General features: G+C 41.5%; 1 protein-coding gene across 2 annotated transcripts in view; it reads right to left on the bottom strand.

Annotated features, from left to right (window-relative positions):
• brinp1 (bone morphogenetic protein/retinoic acid inducible neural-specific 1) overlaps positions 1-17,179 on the bottom strand; it is a 262,147-nt gene that overhangs the window by 114,588 nt on the left and 130,380 nt on the right. For both annotated transcript variants that reach the window (XM_079524433.1, XM_079524432.1), the window contains one exon: positions 455-722. In XM_079524433.1, the coding sequence (XP_079380559.1) occupies positions 455-672 (218 nt within the window). In that variant the 5' untranslated portion in view covers positions 673-722. The remainder of the gene's footprint in view (positions 1-454; positions 723-17,179) is intronic.

The raw sequence follows: 17,179 nt of genomic DNA, 5'->3' as shown, positions 1-17,179 counted from the left end.
TTTAATTGTGCCAGTCAGCTGCAATCAATTTAAACCACCTTACAGAAATGATCAATAGTATTATACAGCAAAGCATTTTCATAAATACATGGTAATAAGAATAAAATCAAGTATTCTTGAGAGTGCCTGAATGTAATGTAACTGTGTGTTTAACTTTTTCCAGCTGAACAAGTATTATGTTAAAGCCCACAACTCAGTGGTGTGGTTATTCATCATTTGCCTCTTTAGTCTTTGCACACCTAACAAAGGCGATTTGCGCAGGTGCGGTAGCAATTTGATTTGTGTTGGCACTATGGCAAATCGTCCATGGGTGAATACTGAATGCATTTACCATTGAAATACCACAGCTTGCTGGCTGGCGCCGTGGGAATAAAGAAAAAGCATTAAGAAGACAGCATCATAAAACCTTGCATGGCATCATCAGCACGAAATGCTTGACTGAATGTAGACTCACCTATAAATTTTATATCTGGTTGTAAATCCTTGGCGGAATCTTTCCACGAAGGAGAGGTAACTCCGAGAGTGGTGGAAAGGTCCGCGGTCAGAGATGAGCCAGTCATATTGCTTGGTAACATGCTGCTCAGTGGCTGACGGATCCTGGCGGGAAGACTGAACTGTTATATGGTCCCATATAAACAGGAAGCAGATGACCTCAATAAACCTCCAGTTCATGCTTTTTTTTAAGCCGCTCTCTGTTCATTCTCGCTCCATTCTGTGGAGACCTTAAGAGAAACAAAGGGAAGGAGGGGGAAAGAAAGACAAATATTAACATTGATTGACAAATTCTATGTAACCACATGAACCCTTAGTTGACCCTTGTCACCCAGGCCTCTAAAAATCGGTCAGCTCCTTTTTTCCACTCTATACCAAATCTCTTCGATTTAAACTAGTCGATCCACAAGCTCACAACGTGGCGGGCTGCGACACGTGAGCTTGTAGATTAGCTTTCTTCACTGTTATAGACCCAGAATATAGGGATGCCAGGGTTCATGTGGTAACTGTAAAGTTTGGCCGGACGGCCAAGGCTCCAAGAATCAGACCACTGTCCAAGAACGCAAAACACAAAACACCGAAGTGCAATAATATTCACATTGACAGAGCTGTCCAAAAAATAGGCACATCAAAATAAGAACACAGGCAAAACACAGCAACCTAGGTAACTACATTTATGGGCTAAACCCTTCCATGGCATGAAGGGCTCCAGAAGCTCTTCCTCTGGCTGCTCTCTAGCTTGCCAAAACCAAACTGAAACCAAACTTATATACAATTACTAGGGTTGTGCTGAAATATCGATATAGCGATATATATCGATACGTCCTCCTGCGATAAATAATCAATATTGATTATTAAAATATCGATATCGATTTCTTTTAGAAATTTGAAATGTTGTTCATAATGAAGTGATGAACAATATGTTTAGAAAAGGAGGAAATGACAGCTAAAATAAAGCAAATCCCACTCAGATTCCACAGCAACCAGAAGTACTGAATTACTGGATGGTGATTTGTCCAAAGTCTCCAAACAGCTTTGTGGGAATACAAAATGCTGCAGATATCGTGATATATCGTTGATGAAATTTCATACAATATATCGATATATCGCAAATATCGCAATATATCGAATATCGTGATATTATCGTTATCGAGGGCCTAATATCGCGATATATATCGTATCGTGAGGAACCCATATCGTCCCACCCCTAACAATTACATCATTACTTAAACCATTTCCATTTCATATTTCACAGGTGCCACTTTACTCACACAATTAGAAAAGCTCTGCAATATAAAACTGGAACAAACACCCCTCTCCTTAACAGTACTAATGGCACCACCCAATCAACAGGAGAATTGCCAGCACTGCAGAACAGAGGTGACCAACAATCAATTCAGCATGTTAAAAATCCTCGCAATGTCCATGTTCAGGAATTCATTCAGATCGATACTTTTTGAGGAACACACAACACTGACACTACAAACAGTCACTTCCAAGCAGGCCAGCTTTGATTAATTGGAAGCAACGGTGTGAACTGATGAGTGTGTGTGCCTTCTTCATGTTAGTCTCTATAGGGCACAGGCTGCCCCACGACAGTACTATTAACAATATAGGAATTGTAATGGGAAGATATTGTTGACAGAGTATGCTACGCTTATTGCTGTCATGCATTATCTATTGCAGTGACATAACTTCTTCATATTTATTTATTTTGTTCCCTTCTCTCCTTTCTTTTTTATCAGAACCATCATCCTTCATAGTACACCAGCGTTCTCAAAAGGCCCCCACACAGATTGTGCCTCTTCATACTAACGAGGAATGTTGCCCTTTTGCAATAAGAGTATGAATTACATCCCTGGTTGTGTGGCCTTCTCTTCCTGACGACTAATTGGTGCCATGATAAGTTCAGACAGGGTTAAGAGGCTGCTTTATGATATGTTATGACATCCAGCTGCTAATGTGGGAGAATTCTGTCTCCATTTCCCCCAGGGTATAAATTACTGAAACAAACTTTCGTCTATTGACTCACGATTTCATGGATTGTTGGACATCATTTGGGCCTAAACAGAGCTTTTATAAAGCACTAAATGAGCTCTCATTTTGGTGCATCAATTAAAAGATGATTCTTTTGGAGGTTAATATACTGGAATGAGTGCACTCAGTGTCTGTTACACTTCAGGGGACACCGTTTTTTTACATTTAGCTATATTTCAGACACATGTATTCAGACAATATATTAAAGCCATTGGACAGTTTTACAATACCAGGAAGGAAGCATGAGCACCAGGTCCTTTAAAACAAGTCCAAATAATATTAACAAAGATTTACGATGTGTTTGCTGGAACACTCAAGGTGTAATAACACTGAAGGATCAGACTCTCCTCCAAATGTCTATTGACATAAGTCATGGAAGGTGTGGTTCTCTTCACTTTAATTCCCGCGGACATTATTTTGTCTACCCTCACAAATAAAGATTACTGACCATAACCTACATGCTGCATCACTTGACCCTGCAAAGCTACACTTCCATTTCAGATCGTTACGACTTCGAGAGCGGCATCGCAATTGCATCACACAAAGCACTAAATATGGCAATAGTGACCAAAGGCAAAGATAATATTGTATCCTCTAGTATTAAGAAAGATGTGTGGTTCTTGTAACATTACGATCGACTTGCCAGTAGAATCGTTTCTTTTAGTTACTGATAAGGAAACCCTTTTCATCTGTAATTGCATGTAAGGATTTTGGCCCCTGGCCGTAGAGCACCCAACAGTGTGCAAATCAAATTACCGCTACTGTACGCAGAGATTCTCCTTTTTTCATGCTTTATTAGACAATAACAAGTTATAAAAGAACATGGGAAATGTAATGAGCTTAATCTTTTCCTGTAAAATAGAGGGTGAATCATTTGATTACAAAAGCTAAAGTAATTGCAGTAATACCCTACTGGGCCAACATACTGTGGGCTAATGATGCTGGCACAAATATGAATTACTTTTTCTGCCAAGTTATTGTTTACTAAAGTGAGTCATTTTAATTCTTGTTACTGTGTCTTTAATGAATGTGGTATATCAGCACCTGCAAGATGCTGTCTTACTGTAGCCTACTTACTGTATATTAGGTACTGGAAGAGATCAAAACCAGGATGCCCTGAGGTAGTTTGAATATGCTTAGAACATGCCAGGTACTTTGCACTTGGTTCATTCAAAATTCTAATAAATTAATTTAAAAAAAAAAATACATACAGTATCTAAAATGTAATGGTATATATCTGTTCTGAATCAACAACATCAAACCAGGTTTGGGAGAAGGGAAATAGGGCAACTTTCTTTCTTTCTCCCCCCCATTAACCCATTCAGGCCTGACGTCGAAATTTTAAAAAAAAAGTTTTCTAAATCATGACAATTTTCGGAAAGATTTGAGGCACATTTTAACGATTTTTCAAAAATAGCAGACCTACAAGTTCATAGCGCGCCACTCGGTGGCGCGCTATGAGCTTGTAGATCTGCTATTTTTCAATAGCTAAATTATAACAATGTTTAAAACACCAAAAGGGGTTCCCGCCCCAAAATGGGTTAATGGTTAATGTGGTTAAACGCTAACGTGACATGGATGCGTTCCAGGTCTCAATGGATTAACCTGTGATACTGTAGCAATGGCAAAACATGACGGTATAATTTAATGGCCTGCTTTAAGCTGGCCATCTAATTATCTTAGCTTAATTTGATGTTGGCCGTCAAAATGTAACAATGCATTGTCTAATTGAGAGGGGGGGTGATTGGAAGGAGGGGATTCATAAATGATATTGCTGTGCTGAGAGGGAGTAAACACAAAGTTCCAATTAATGAGTATGTGTGAGTGTACGTGCTCGCGTGCATGCATGCGTGAAGGCAAATCACTTGGTTTTATGCCTATATGCCATAGTTATATTAATGGGCACTTAACAAATTAATCCTGTGTCATTAAGACAGGTTATTTAATTGGGAAAAGAGATCAAAAGGGCACTCATAAGAGCTGGCTCCAGTAGGAAGCAATAATCAATGTTCAGCTAAACTAGGTTCTGTGCACTGGGCATGTGTTTGCTACACCTCTGCCAGTGCTTTCTTCCATTCAAAGGAGGAAACATACTGTAAATGATACACAACGCAGTGCCACTGTACGTATTCAAAATAAATACACACGTAACATAACCTGTCAATCACCCAAGTAATTTATTGTCAATCTGTTATATTCTCAAAAATAACAAAACAAACAACTGTGAGTTTGTGCTTAGACTTTTGTTTGATGTTATAATTCTGTAACAGCAGTGAGTTTGTGCTTAGCCTTTTGTTTGATGCTAGAGTAACAACAGTGGGTTTGTGCTTCGCCCTTTGTTTGATGCTATAATTCTTTAGCAGCATTGAGCTTGTACATAGCCTTTGTTGATGCTACCTTCTGTAACAGCAGTCAGTTTGTGCTTAGCCTTTTTGTTTGATGCCATAATTCTGTAAAAAGGTGAGAGTCCGCAGGGGAACAGCGGTGGAAATTGTGCTTTGGCCAAATCCCCAATGCATGTCAGTTCCATCACCTCTGTTTGTTTCTGCCTGCTGCGATCAAAGACACCGCAGACACCCTGGCACGACATCTACGCAGCTGCATGCAGGGCACACAAACTGGCAAGCCACCATGGCACTACCCACAATGACACACGCACGCACAAGACCTGGTCGCACCCATACTGCCCTAGAAACCCAAGTGCAGTAAGGTTTAATTTGAAGTGCTTCGTTTGGCCAGTGATGTAGCACTAATTGTTTATCTGCCCTGATCGTGAAGGCAAATAAATAAGTCAGTGCATGGGTTCAAAAATGTAGTTACTGCACTTTGGCTTTGTAGGGCAGCATACTGGTCTCACGAGGTCAGACCCACCATATGGCTGAACGATTGAGCGATTTGACTCGCGATATATATTTAAGTCAACCTTCAGTTTAGTATTCACTGTGTCCATTTAAAAAGTAATGGGATTGTAAACAGCTCTCTGGATACAGACCATAAATGCAATGTAATTGTCTGTCTTTCTATTTATGTGCAATTGCTATTAGGCTACAGATCTAATCTTCAATGCACAATATTGTGATTCTCATCATTTAATATTCACATTTAGATATTCTGTTCAATTGTTTTATAATTTTTTTTATTGACATTTCACCAAATAAAAGCATATTCATTGTATCAATTATTTGTAGGCTACATTTTGACAGATGTGTCATCAATTATAAGATCATTTTGTCTGAGGTTTAAAGATTTGCAAAGTCTAAAACATTTGCAGACAAGCTTATGACTTTAACTTTAATGTTTATGAGCTTGTTGGCCGGCTATTTGCCCACCACGGGTCCTGGTGTAAGCTGATATAATATGACTTGAGTAATTTATTTTCTTTTTAATGACTTGGATCTTGGTACAATTTCGCGGACCTCGGGGACGGGGACAAATTTACATGCACCACAATGGCCTGGGGGGGACACACTGTTACTGTAGCATTAACATAAATGGGGGACAGCGGGACAGCGTCCCCTGCCATGCGAAGGTTTGTGGTGTTGCCGCGGGATGTTTTGACTGTACCACGACAGGTCTTGCACAAAACTCTCTTTTGTGTAATATCAAAACCAAAATAATGCCATATCACTGAAGTGCCCGATCTCTTTGGGATTGAATTGTGCGGACTCTGAGTTTCTTCTGGCTCGGCATGCTTGCCGCTGCTGTTACTAGCAGCCACCAGTGCGAGTAGACGTAAAGGATTACTTTGTATTGGGCACTGGGCGTGTACGTGTACGGAACTGCAGTCATATGCACTGCAGGGACACTTGCAGGGATAGACAGTAGGCTGACAGGAAATGGGAAGAGAGATGGGGGGGTGACATGCAGTAAAGGCCGTCGGGATCGGGAGTCGAACCCACGGCACACTGCCAAAATTGATTACCAGCCAAGGTGCCTGGACCGCTGAGCCACGGCCCAGACTGCAGGGACACCTCTGATTGGTTAGAATAGAGAGCGCAGCACAGAAGTGTCGTAAACACTGGATCAGACTCACTCCGGTTGAAAATTATGATTAATTAAATAAATAAAAATCACAGCCTTTGTGATTTCGCAATTTCGGTTTGAAAAAGAATAATCGTTCATCCTTAATTTCTACCATTATCAATTCTATCCGATCGGCTAGGCTACTGCAAGACTTATGGCTCACCCCAACCATGCAATGCATTAGCACATTACCATGACACAATGCTGACAGCAATTTACAAATATTCTTGCCATTAGTTGTAGTAACTAGTAACTATATTTTCTAGACATATTTGCACAAGTTAATGCATTGTTAATATTTTAACCTGTGATAAAGAAAAAAGGCACATGTGAATAATCATTTAAATTCATATCACAGGCATGAAATGTAATGGAAAAAGAAATCAACACCTCCAGACCTAAGACACATACTCACATTATAGTCTCCCTCAAAACCTGTCTCCATCTCACTCTCTCTTTCCATCTCTTTTGCGCGCGCACACACACACACACACACACACACACACACACACACACACACACACACACACACACACACACACACACACACACACACACACACACACACACACACACACACACACACACACACACACACACACACACACACACACACACAGATAATAGAGCTCATTTTCTGTGCAGATACACTTCTCCAAGCAAGAATGGTCTGCTTTTATCCGCCTCTTGCATCCCTTTCTTTACAAGACTTATGCAGGTACAGTGTAGCCCTGAGGTATTGAGATAGTATTCAGACCAACAACACTCTAGACTGCACTACGGGCACTTTCACCATTCACTGCATCAGCATGGAATCCAAACATGCACTTTTTAATAGAACTTCAAGGTAATGCGTTACCGTCCACATTTCTGTGCGCCTGTGTGCGTGTGTGTGTGTGTGTGTGTGTGTGTGTGTGTATGTGTGAGAGAGAGAGAGAGAGAGAGAGCACGCATGCATGCTCACATACACACGTGCGTGCCTGGCCTGTGGGTATATTATGTGCGCGTGTGTGTACATTGGTGGTGTGATTGATTCCTGAAAATGAAATGGATGAAGAAAAAAAATCTGTGTTGTTAATGGACCTGGGAGCTTAGTCGTTTACACCACCTGAGGTATCATTGCTGGCTGAATTTCTGCAAACCCCCCCACCACCCCACACACACCCACATCCCACAGTGAGCATCTCTGCTAGAGTTGGGAATTGGTTCAAATGTCGAGATGAGTACCAACCACATCGAAGCACATTTTGAGATAACGGTTCCCACTAATGATTCCCAGGTTTTTCATTGCTCTTTAAAAGTCTGTATTATTTTTCCTCCTGCTGTGTGTGCAAGTGACTGAGGCTGTGACATTACCAGCTATAATAGACACTCTTAGAGGTTTCGTCTCCCAAATGTGTAATGCCAACAATGTCACAACAGATGTTCCAATTTATATATAAAAAAAACAAAAAAACGAATCCAGCTACAGTAGCATATCGCTGTCGGGTGGACAGTTTTGGGTGTCCAAAACCGATCCTTTTTTAAACATTTTATAAAAAAATAAACGTGACCCATTGCGACACGTTGTGAGTTTGTAGATCTGCCATTTTCACAACTTTTGTGCGATTGACAAGGAGTTCATTAATTTACGAACAAACAAAACATTTAAATATGGAGACCGTTTCTGCCCGACAACAATATTAAGCACTCAGTGTTGAGGTAAGTTCCATTCAAACAACCTCATCACATTATGCAACAAGTAACACATTCCACCCAATATTATAAGAATTATAATGTGCGTGCGTGCGTGCGTGCGTGCGTGCGTGCGTGCGTGCGTGCGTGCGTGCGTGCGTGCGTGCGTGCGTGCGTGCGTGCGTGACTATGTGTGTGTCAGAGAGAGAGAGAGAGAGAGATAATCAATAAAGTGGTCGTTAAGGAATCAGATCGTTAAGAAATCGGTATCATTAAAATCCCAAAGGTTTCTCTCTAGTCAATCCCCTCTTCATTCAAAAAGCTGCTATATTATTATTAAAGCAGATGTGTACCTTCTATAGTAGTCAGACTGTTATTGGCAGGTGTTCTCTATAATAAATGATGAGTTCAGAATGAAGAGTTGAGGGTAAGTTTTGTGATTTCATCAAGTCATCAACCTTGAGACAACATAGCAACTCTCACTCCGGTTCTCTTGTCGTGCCCATTTTGCATCAATCTAAAAAAAAACATCACAGATCTTGTGCGTTTTCTTTTTTTCGGACAAACGCCTGGGGGTAACTGCAGTGTATTCTGAATATTGATGTGTTTACTGAAGCTGAGTGAATGACTGAGACAAGGACAGGGGAGCGAGAGCTGGAGACACGCGGAGAGACTCGATCACGTGTGTTCCTGAATAATCTGGGTAAATAGAAGAGGATGTCTGCCTCAGCAAAGAACAAGAGAGAACAAGGGAGGCTTTTTTACCTCCGTTCCCCGTTTGAACAGCCTTATTCATGGCGCGGCTCCTCCTCCGTTCTGGCTCATTCAGGGGGATTCAATCGCCATGCTGGTCCCGTCGCTAGCTTTTGCCAATCGATGCCCTCTCCCCAGCATGGGGGCCTAAGTATACCTCTTTGTTCTATAACATTCACAAGAATGAGGAGGTTTGTTCTACTTATTTGTATTCTGAGTCCCAGAGAAGCAGGAGATCAGAGGAGAATCAAGCCTTCTGCAAGGAGACAGACAGGTAGGCTCTAGGGACTGTGTATGTATAGATATATCTGCACTATATACCAGCTTATCCAGCGGTTGTTTATGTTGGCTTGAGTACAATATACAGCATGTGCTGTCTGCTACCATTTTCCATGTGGAGTTCTTGTCACACTGTAATTAGACTAAATAAATTCAAATAATAATAATTGATAATATAATAATAGACATTAATCATTTAACGTATATTGCAAACCCTTTCACATTGGGCTAGAGTGCTCTTGAACATCTATGACTTCTTTGGGATATTTTACCTTAGCTCATGTGCCTTATTTCAAAAATAGCAAAAAATAGCTGATCTACAAGCTCACAACACATCACGTTCCGAACTTGTGGGTATGATATTTTCAAAAAATATTAAACATTATTTGAAAGAATTTCGCCTATAATGACATAGGCCTATACCCGAGATATAGTGACACCAGGTTGAAAGTGTTTAATATAAACGGATGTCACTGAAGGGTCATTTGGGAGAAAAGGACTTCAAGGGAATGACAGAAATGGGGGAGGGAGTGGACAGGGGGCATCTAAAAATGCCACTCCAGTCTCGGCAGAATTATGAGAATTATTATAACCCAGCTCTCGGCCACGTCTGGACAGGCGTGGTAATGGCCTGCCACTTGCAATTGCTGGAAAGTAACAGAGGAATGGGAGGGTCAGCCGTGGCTAACTTCATTTGTACTGGATTCTTTCTCCCTCCCATCTCTTTGCTTCACTCCTTTTGTTGCTTTATTTAGGACTGCAGTGGCACCCTGACCTTCAGAAGACATGGCTCAGCAAGCAATGCTCTGTTCGATAATTAAATGCCCCGGTCGGTCGACAACCAATCAGCTCAGCTTGGGGATCAATGGCTGATTTTAAAGAACAAACTAATTCACTAATGGTCTGAGTTATTGTTCCAATTTACCTGGCTGCTGAATTATTGTGTTCAAATCTATTCTGGACGGGGGGGTGAGATCAATGCAAGACGAGGGCGAGAGATGATGAGGACGAGGAGGAGAAATGCTGGGGATGTCATGCGAGGAAGAGGCTCCTCCGATGTGCGGACCATGAGTAACAGCAATGCTGGGTCATGTTACACAGTTCCTCTAAAGAGGGACGATCTCTGTCTAAAAGCCAAGTAATTAATAAGATTTCAGATAGAGCGTGAGACCAACAGCTTGGCTGCTAAAGGTGTAGCAGTGTATCCTCCAGATAAATTAGGCGCATCGGCTATCCTAACAGACAATTTAATTGAGCATGAGATACAGTATGCTGGTGAATTGATGTGTAAACGTGTATCCTATGATAAAATTAAGGGAGGTTGTTTCCTTCAAACGGAAATGAATTAATCAAGACATAAAAGATAATTCACTGTTGCCCATCCACGTGAATGGAAGTGTAGTGAATGTCTGACTTTCTTTATTTCCAGAATGATTTTTCATTAGTTCCTATTAAAGCAATCAATCCACGCAGCTCACATTTTAATTTGCATCATGCTCGAGAGCACTGAGTAAATGATTCCACAGTATTTGTGAACTGTCACTCCTAGATCAATTTATTTTGATTTATTTGTGTATTACCTGTGTTTTCCAATGAGGTCAAATGAACACATAGCCTATTATCTCTGAAAGTGAGATATAAAAGAAAAGTGAATGCTCAAAGAGATGAAGTGAGAGTTGAACCTACTGATCCCAGAAGGAAAATGTAGGTGCCATAACTGCCATAGCAGCAATGGCAGTATGAAAGAAACAGCAGAGGTCAAGAACCAAAACAAGATGGATACAAATAAATCCACATTTAATAATGAGCTTGCTAGCCTTAGAAGGCACATCTATCATTATATGTATACTGCCACTGCTGCCAGTCAATACTATGGCAAATAATACATGTACTAGCAGTCTAGCAGAGTGCACACATGGATCTATGCATGCAGGAGTAAATGTAATGGTGCAGGATTATAGTTTGGTCTCCAACAGACAAAGATTAACTTAAACTTGAAAACATATTCCTAGAAAATGTAGTGAACACTTCTTCCTTAGCCCTTGTCACCAAGTGTGAGAGGCTAGCACTTGCAGGCTATACGTCACCCTACCTCCCACCGCTGCTGTGTGCATTACAGATGAAGATTGATCATTTGTCAGCCAGCAAATTGGCTTTCAAGTGCTTTCTCTAATTACTTTGTGAATTTATTGATGAGAAACCACACTCTGCTTTCCCTCAAATCAACTCAGGGAACCATTTGTATTTTTTGATGTTTGTTGTCCATTGCTTTTCCTTCCGAAGCCAGGAGATGGAAAATCAAAGTAGGGCAAAGAGGTCCAAACCTAATAGGTTTTATATGCTGCTGTTCCTGGTTGTAATGCCCCATTGAAACAATGTAAGATGAAAGGCAAAAGTGCCAGAGCCACATTATTCCCCGAGCTGGTCACACTCAAAGTGCACCCAGAGGACTTTGTGACATGAATCAGAGCCTGAACAGGAGCCTCGGAGAGGATGTAAATGACACTGTTCACACTGCGGTTCCTCCTTGCTCATGCATGTAAATGTCAAGTGATGTTATCATGAGGGTGCCTTCTGCCGCTTAGATACTGTACAAAAGGTCTACTGTATGTTCTCAACAGTCTATTGTTGCTAGGACACTATGTGAGATTCCGGGTCCATATATGGGCAGTTGCAGAGTTTCTTAATCACTACACGCCTCATATGTAGATACTTCTTTGTATAGTGAAAATAGCATACTGAGCTTGTACAGTACGTAGATAGATGGCCATTTTTGCTAAATTTGAAAAATAAACATTTTTCACCAGGCACCAGGGTTAATGTGGTAAACATTCATTTTAAAAATAATTAAATAGTTCAATTGTAAATCAAACAAAGGCTATCAAACAAATCAGACTACATTTCCCAAAAGGAAATGAAAGAATTTAATTTAGTCTTACCAGAAGCAAGGATAAAACACATCCCCTCCGGTGATAAAAACGAATGACCAGAAGGGTGATATCAGAGGACTAGATAGTGTTCCCATCCCCCTCAGCAAATCAAACCCTACAAGCTCAGAGCTTGTAGATATGGGCTATTTATTTCCCCGCTATAGAAAAAAGAAAGAAAAGGGACAAATATATATATCTAAATAATATCGCTTAAGATTAAGAGCTGAATCCACCTCAGCATAAACCGGAACTTGTCGATCGGCTATTTGAACTATTTAAAAAAACTATGTCAGCCTAGGCGTTCTAGCCCCTTTTAGTGAGTTTTGACGCACTGTATCGCCGGCCTGAGGGCGTTAGTTCGTAGTGGGTATGTACTGTAGGGTGCGTGTGTTAATATCCTCAACTATTTGAGAGGCCTTATTGTCCGTTTTTTATGGATGCTGCTGAGTGACTCCTGGTTCCTCCCGAAGATCTTGCCACTGATCCTAAATTCCTAACCACCCTGTCGAGAGGGTTCCGGTTGATGGCACGCATCACACCAAACCATGATGTGATGTTGAAGGTCATTATATTCAGAGGGGGGTGATCAGCTATCACCGCGGACCGCGTACACATCTCTCTGTTTTTGCTGTCAGACTCTGGGCTATCCCCTCGTTCACTGATTGGTCTCTGGGTGGGTGGTCCGCTTGGTTTTGCAGGCATGGGGGTTTCGCATCTGAACCAGAGGGAGGCGGGGTCAATGCTTAAGGACATCACCGCGAGTATGATGCATGGCCTCGACTCATTATGAAGGTGAAGGTGATAACTTATCACTTAAAACTGGAGTATGGCCCAGGCGGTGGCGTAACCGTCTGGGCACCCGACTGGTAATCCAGTCGCAGTGTGCCGCGGGTTCGACTCCCGAGCCCGACACGGCCTTTACTGCATGTCTTCCCCCATCTAGTATGTAGTATGTAAAAGGAAATGCGTTGAATAGAATTCAGTCTTACCAGAAGCACGAATAAAACATATAAAAACAAATGATCAGAGGGGGGGACATGAAAAGCAGAGGAATGGAATCCCCCCCTGTCCCCATTATAGCAAATCAAATCCTGCATGGTTGGTCAGCTGTTTACATATAGGAAAGGGTATAGGCTCAAAGCTCCAAAAACCTAGGGCTATATCTTGCGCCACCCCTTAGTTTTTTTTAATAGTTCAAAGGTGTCGATGTAGATCGGCTATTTTAAAATGTTTTACAAAATAGTAAAAAATGGCAAAGAAGTTTAGGGATAAGGGAAAAACATTTAAAAATAGTTTAAGATAGAGCCATTAATAATAAATTAACAAGTGGGGCCCCCGCTGGCCTAATGGTCCAGTCACATGCCACATATAGGCTCTGGCCTGTTCGAGTCCCATTCATGACAACCTTTGCTGCGTGTTTCTCCCTCTTTCCTGTCTGTCTTCACTGTAACTATCAATAAAGGCACAAAAGCCAAAAAACAAATCTTTAAAATATAAAGACAACATTCTACTAACAGTGTGGCTTCCCTGTACAATCTGTAGCTATGGAAAACAAGTTAGGCTACTACATTAGGGGCTCCATCTCGCGCCAGGAGCCCTATCTCTTTCATTTTGGGATTTAGTATTGTGTAAGAGGCGTTCCCCCATAAAAAAATCTATCTTGTGCCACCACCTAAATCCTTAAAACACCTCCGCTACCCATTACCATTATGCATAGGTGTGGTTTGGGCGTTACTCAACTTAAACCAATCAGTGTGCCAGACTATTCTGCCATCCACTACACAACCAACACAGCTAAGTTGTGTTACTATAGACGCCTTAACAGATGACGTCACACTGATAAGAAACAGCATGCGCGTGCATACCGGCAGCAGAAGAACCCTTCCTCTCATAAGATGCAATGGAAAAGTTCTAACTGCACTCACATATAAAAAATGCCCCATCAAACTTTCAGATGCTGTTTTTCTCCCAGTGTGGAGGAAGAATGATTAGGATTTTTATTGTATTCTCTCACTCTTGAAATATATAATCCATTGGTTTCTGTTGTGTGTGAACAATAATAGCAATTCAAAACAGTTGTCCTCAAAACCACACCTCCAGTCGCTGTCATAAGAACCGGAGGTGCGCTCATGAACACGGCAGCAGAGCCTGTTTGTGCACGGCTGCACGCACACCTGCAGCCCATCAAGTATAATTTATGCTTCGTCCCGCGATGGTGTCGCGCACGCAGACCTCTACACTCACAATAGTCGCATCCGCGATGCGATGTGAGCTTGTATATCAGCTGTTCTCTGTGCGCAACACTTTTGCGCTTTGAAGTATAAATGTCTCCTAGGCTGCACCTCACTAGCCAACACACAAGAGGAGGTTGAATGGACTGAAACCAGCGCTCCCCAAAATAACAGGTTTGGAGATCTGTTGGGAATTGATTACATGAAACAGTCACCCGTGCACCCAGTCCCAATGTTTGTAAACAAATAATTGGTCTATACATGTCCACAGGTTCGTTCTGAAATACTCTCTGAGGGAGCACACTCCAGGTGCTCTCTGCTCATTCAGATATTCAGGCTGGTCGGAGCATCTCAGATTCTTTCAGTGTATTTCCGAACCCACCCGTTGTCAAAGGTGCTGCGCTGGCGTTTATGCTGAGGTCAGCTACCACTTTGTATTGCACGTGACGTAACAGAGTGGCTGGCTCCTTCATTCAGATCAAAAGATGCACTGAGATGAATGCACTGGGCTCTCACATTGAATAAAAATGACAAATAAACTGCCTTTCCCTTCCCATTTAAAATTGCATGTTTTTGAGGATATTATTATTATTATTATTATTAGAGAAAAAATAAACATAGATACATCTAACTATAAATGCACCATGTCTCTGTGTACGTCTGTAATGCACGTACCTCGAGAACCGTTCGCCCCACTGACTTCAAATTCGACAGACGTGTTCCACACCCCTGCAGGGAGTGCAGTGTCCAGTACTCTGGACAGGGACCCTGCCCAGGCTCCATATATGGAGCTGGCCTGTTCTGACATCACAACACTCCAGATTTGGGCATGTCTGACACAGAACTCCATATAAGGGACACAGGCAAATGGGTGGACGGAACAGGTACTCTGACACGGGTACAAAAGGTATGGCATAGCCTGGCGGGGCATGGATCTCCAACTTCCATCGTTGCCGACTTGGTGCTCTACAGCCGGGCACCGGTCTAGTTAAATGCTTAAAATGTATAAAGCACCTTGGAGTATATTTAAGTAACTTTTGAGTATCTCTAGGCCTAAGTCTTAGAGACAGATACTCAAAAGTTACTTAAAGATACAGATACACTCGACCCAGTCCTCTTATCTGGGATACAGAATGTGGTCGCCCTATAGCGTAGCAGCATCAGCTGATACAATACTTCTATGCCTGCGCATCACCAATATAGTGCTAAGATGCTAATGTGTGCTTTAGCCTATACATCTTCAAAAGTCAATTGAAAACATTTATTCAGTCTTACTGCTGAATTGGTTTTCCTCATCCTATTGGCTGAAGCTTTCGTGAGCATTTTGTGGTAATGTTGCTGAGCTGTATAAGCAGTCTAGTAACTAAGAAGTGGTTGCTCTAATAGTGCCGGTATTTCCCGAATGTTCACGAAGCTTGGACTGTACAGGGCAGCAGTTTATTGCCTGAAACCGTCCAGGTGCATGATGAACAGAAATAAAATCACACTCGTGTGAAGTGAGGGCCACGTACCCACTGTATTAATATCGACCACATGACGTCTTACGTCATCATTTAGTATCCTGAACAAACATTAAAGTCCATAGACTAGGCTGGCAAACGATTTACGTCATAAGTGCTCTAAACAAACATTAAAGTCCATAGACTCGGCAGGCAAAGTATCTATAACAAACATTAACAAACATTAAAATGTACTATAACTAACATAACAAAAACATAACAAACATTAAAATGTCCATGGACTTGGCTGCCACATGATGTAATCTTCAAAAGCCATGCATGCATTTCACCCTTCAAAAAAAGGGTGAAAGTATAGTATGTATTTATTTACTGTACACAATGCTGTGGGAAGTATGAATATCCACAAAGTATACTGTAAGCTAATATTAATGCCTACAAGGCCCTGTCCGTTGCACTTTGCATCTTTGGAAGATGTATGTAGGCCATACATCTGTGCATCTGTTAGTTTATTTTATCTATTTTCAGGTGTGCACTCTGTGCATTTAATACAACATCCTACGCACAACGGCATATTATGCCTTAAGCCTTTAATGAACCTGCAGTGAAAGTCATCCCAAGCACAGCTGATAATTACTGCAATTACCTGCAGAATTAAACTCTGGACCCCCCCCCCCCCCCCCCCCCCCCCCTTACTAGGACAGATCATAATTGCTTGTGGCTTCGAAACTAGCATTTGTATCTCACCATCAGTATCGTAGGAGAAGGTTGGAGGGGGTGACGGAAATTGTTGTTGCGAGGCAACGGTGGTTCTTTGGTTGAACTGCATCGCTTACGTTTTATTTCACGTGAATTATGTGAAGGTGTTTATCCCCCCATTACCGCTGGGAGAGATGGAGGATCTAACCACTTTCAACATGTCTATATTGTGCATGTTATTATAGGCTATTTGTTTTTGTTTCAATGTTTTTGCTATTCTCCCCGTTGTATATCTCTGCTGTCGGGAAGAAACCACCTAACTCCAAAATGTTCATTTTTCAAGAAATGAAAATAATAATAATAATAATAACTAGAACTGCACTCTGTCGAGTGCCTACTTGCTTGTTGCACACGCGCAAGCAGAGCGCGCAAGTACTGTCGACCGCTACTGTCAAATCTCAGCTTCTCTTTGAAAGAACGATTGAAATATTGAATTATTAGGTTGCTATTTGCTACGTACCTACTTTTTGCACGTAAAAAAGTAGTATTATGAAGTATATCGTAATAAAGATGTGGATTAAAGGACCCAATGCCTTCGATGGTG

Source organism: Electrona antarctica, assembly GCF_951216825.1.
Source record: "Electrona antarctica genome assembly, chromosome: 16".
Classification (NCBI taxonomy): domain Eukaryota; kingdom Metazoa; phylum Chordata; class Actinopteri; order Myctophiformes; family Myctophidae; genus Electrona; species Electrona antarctica.
Note: the sequence above shows the minus strand (reverse complement) of the source record. Positions and strands in the feature narration are given on the sequence as shown.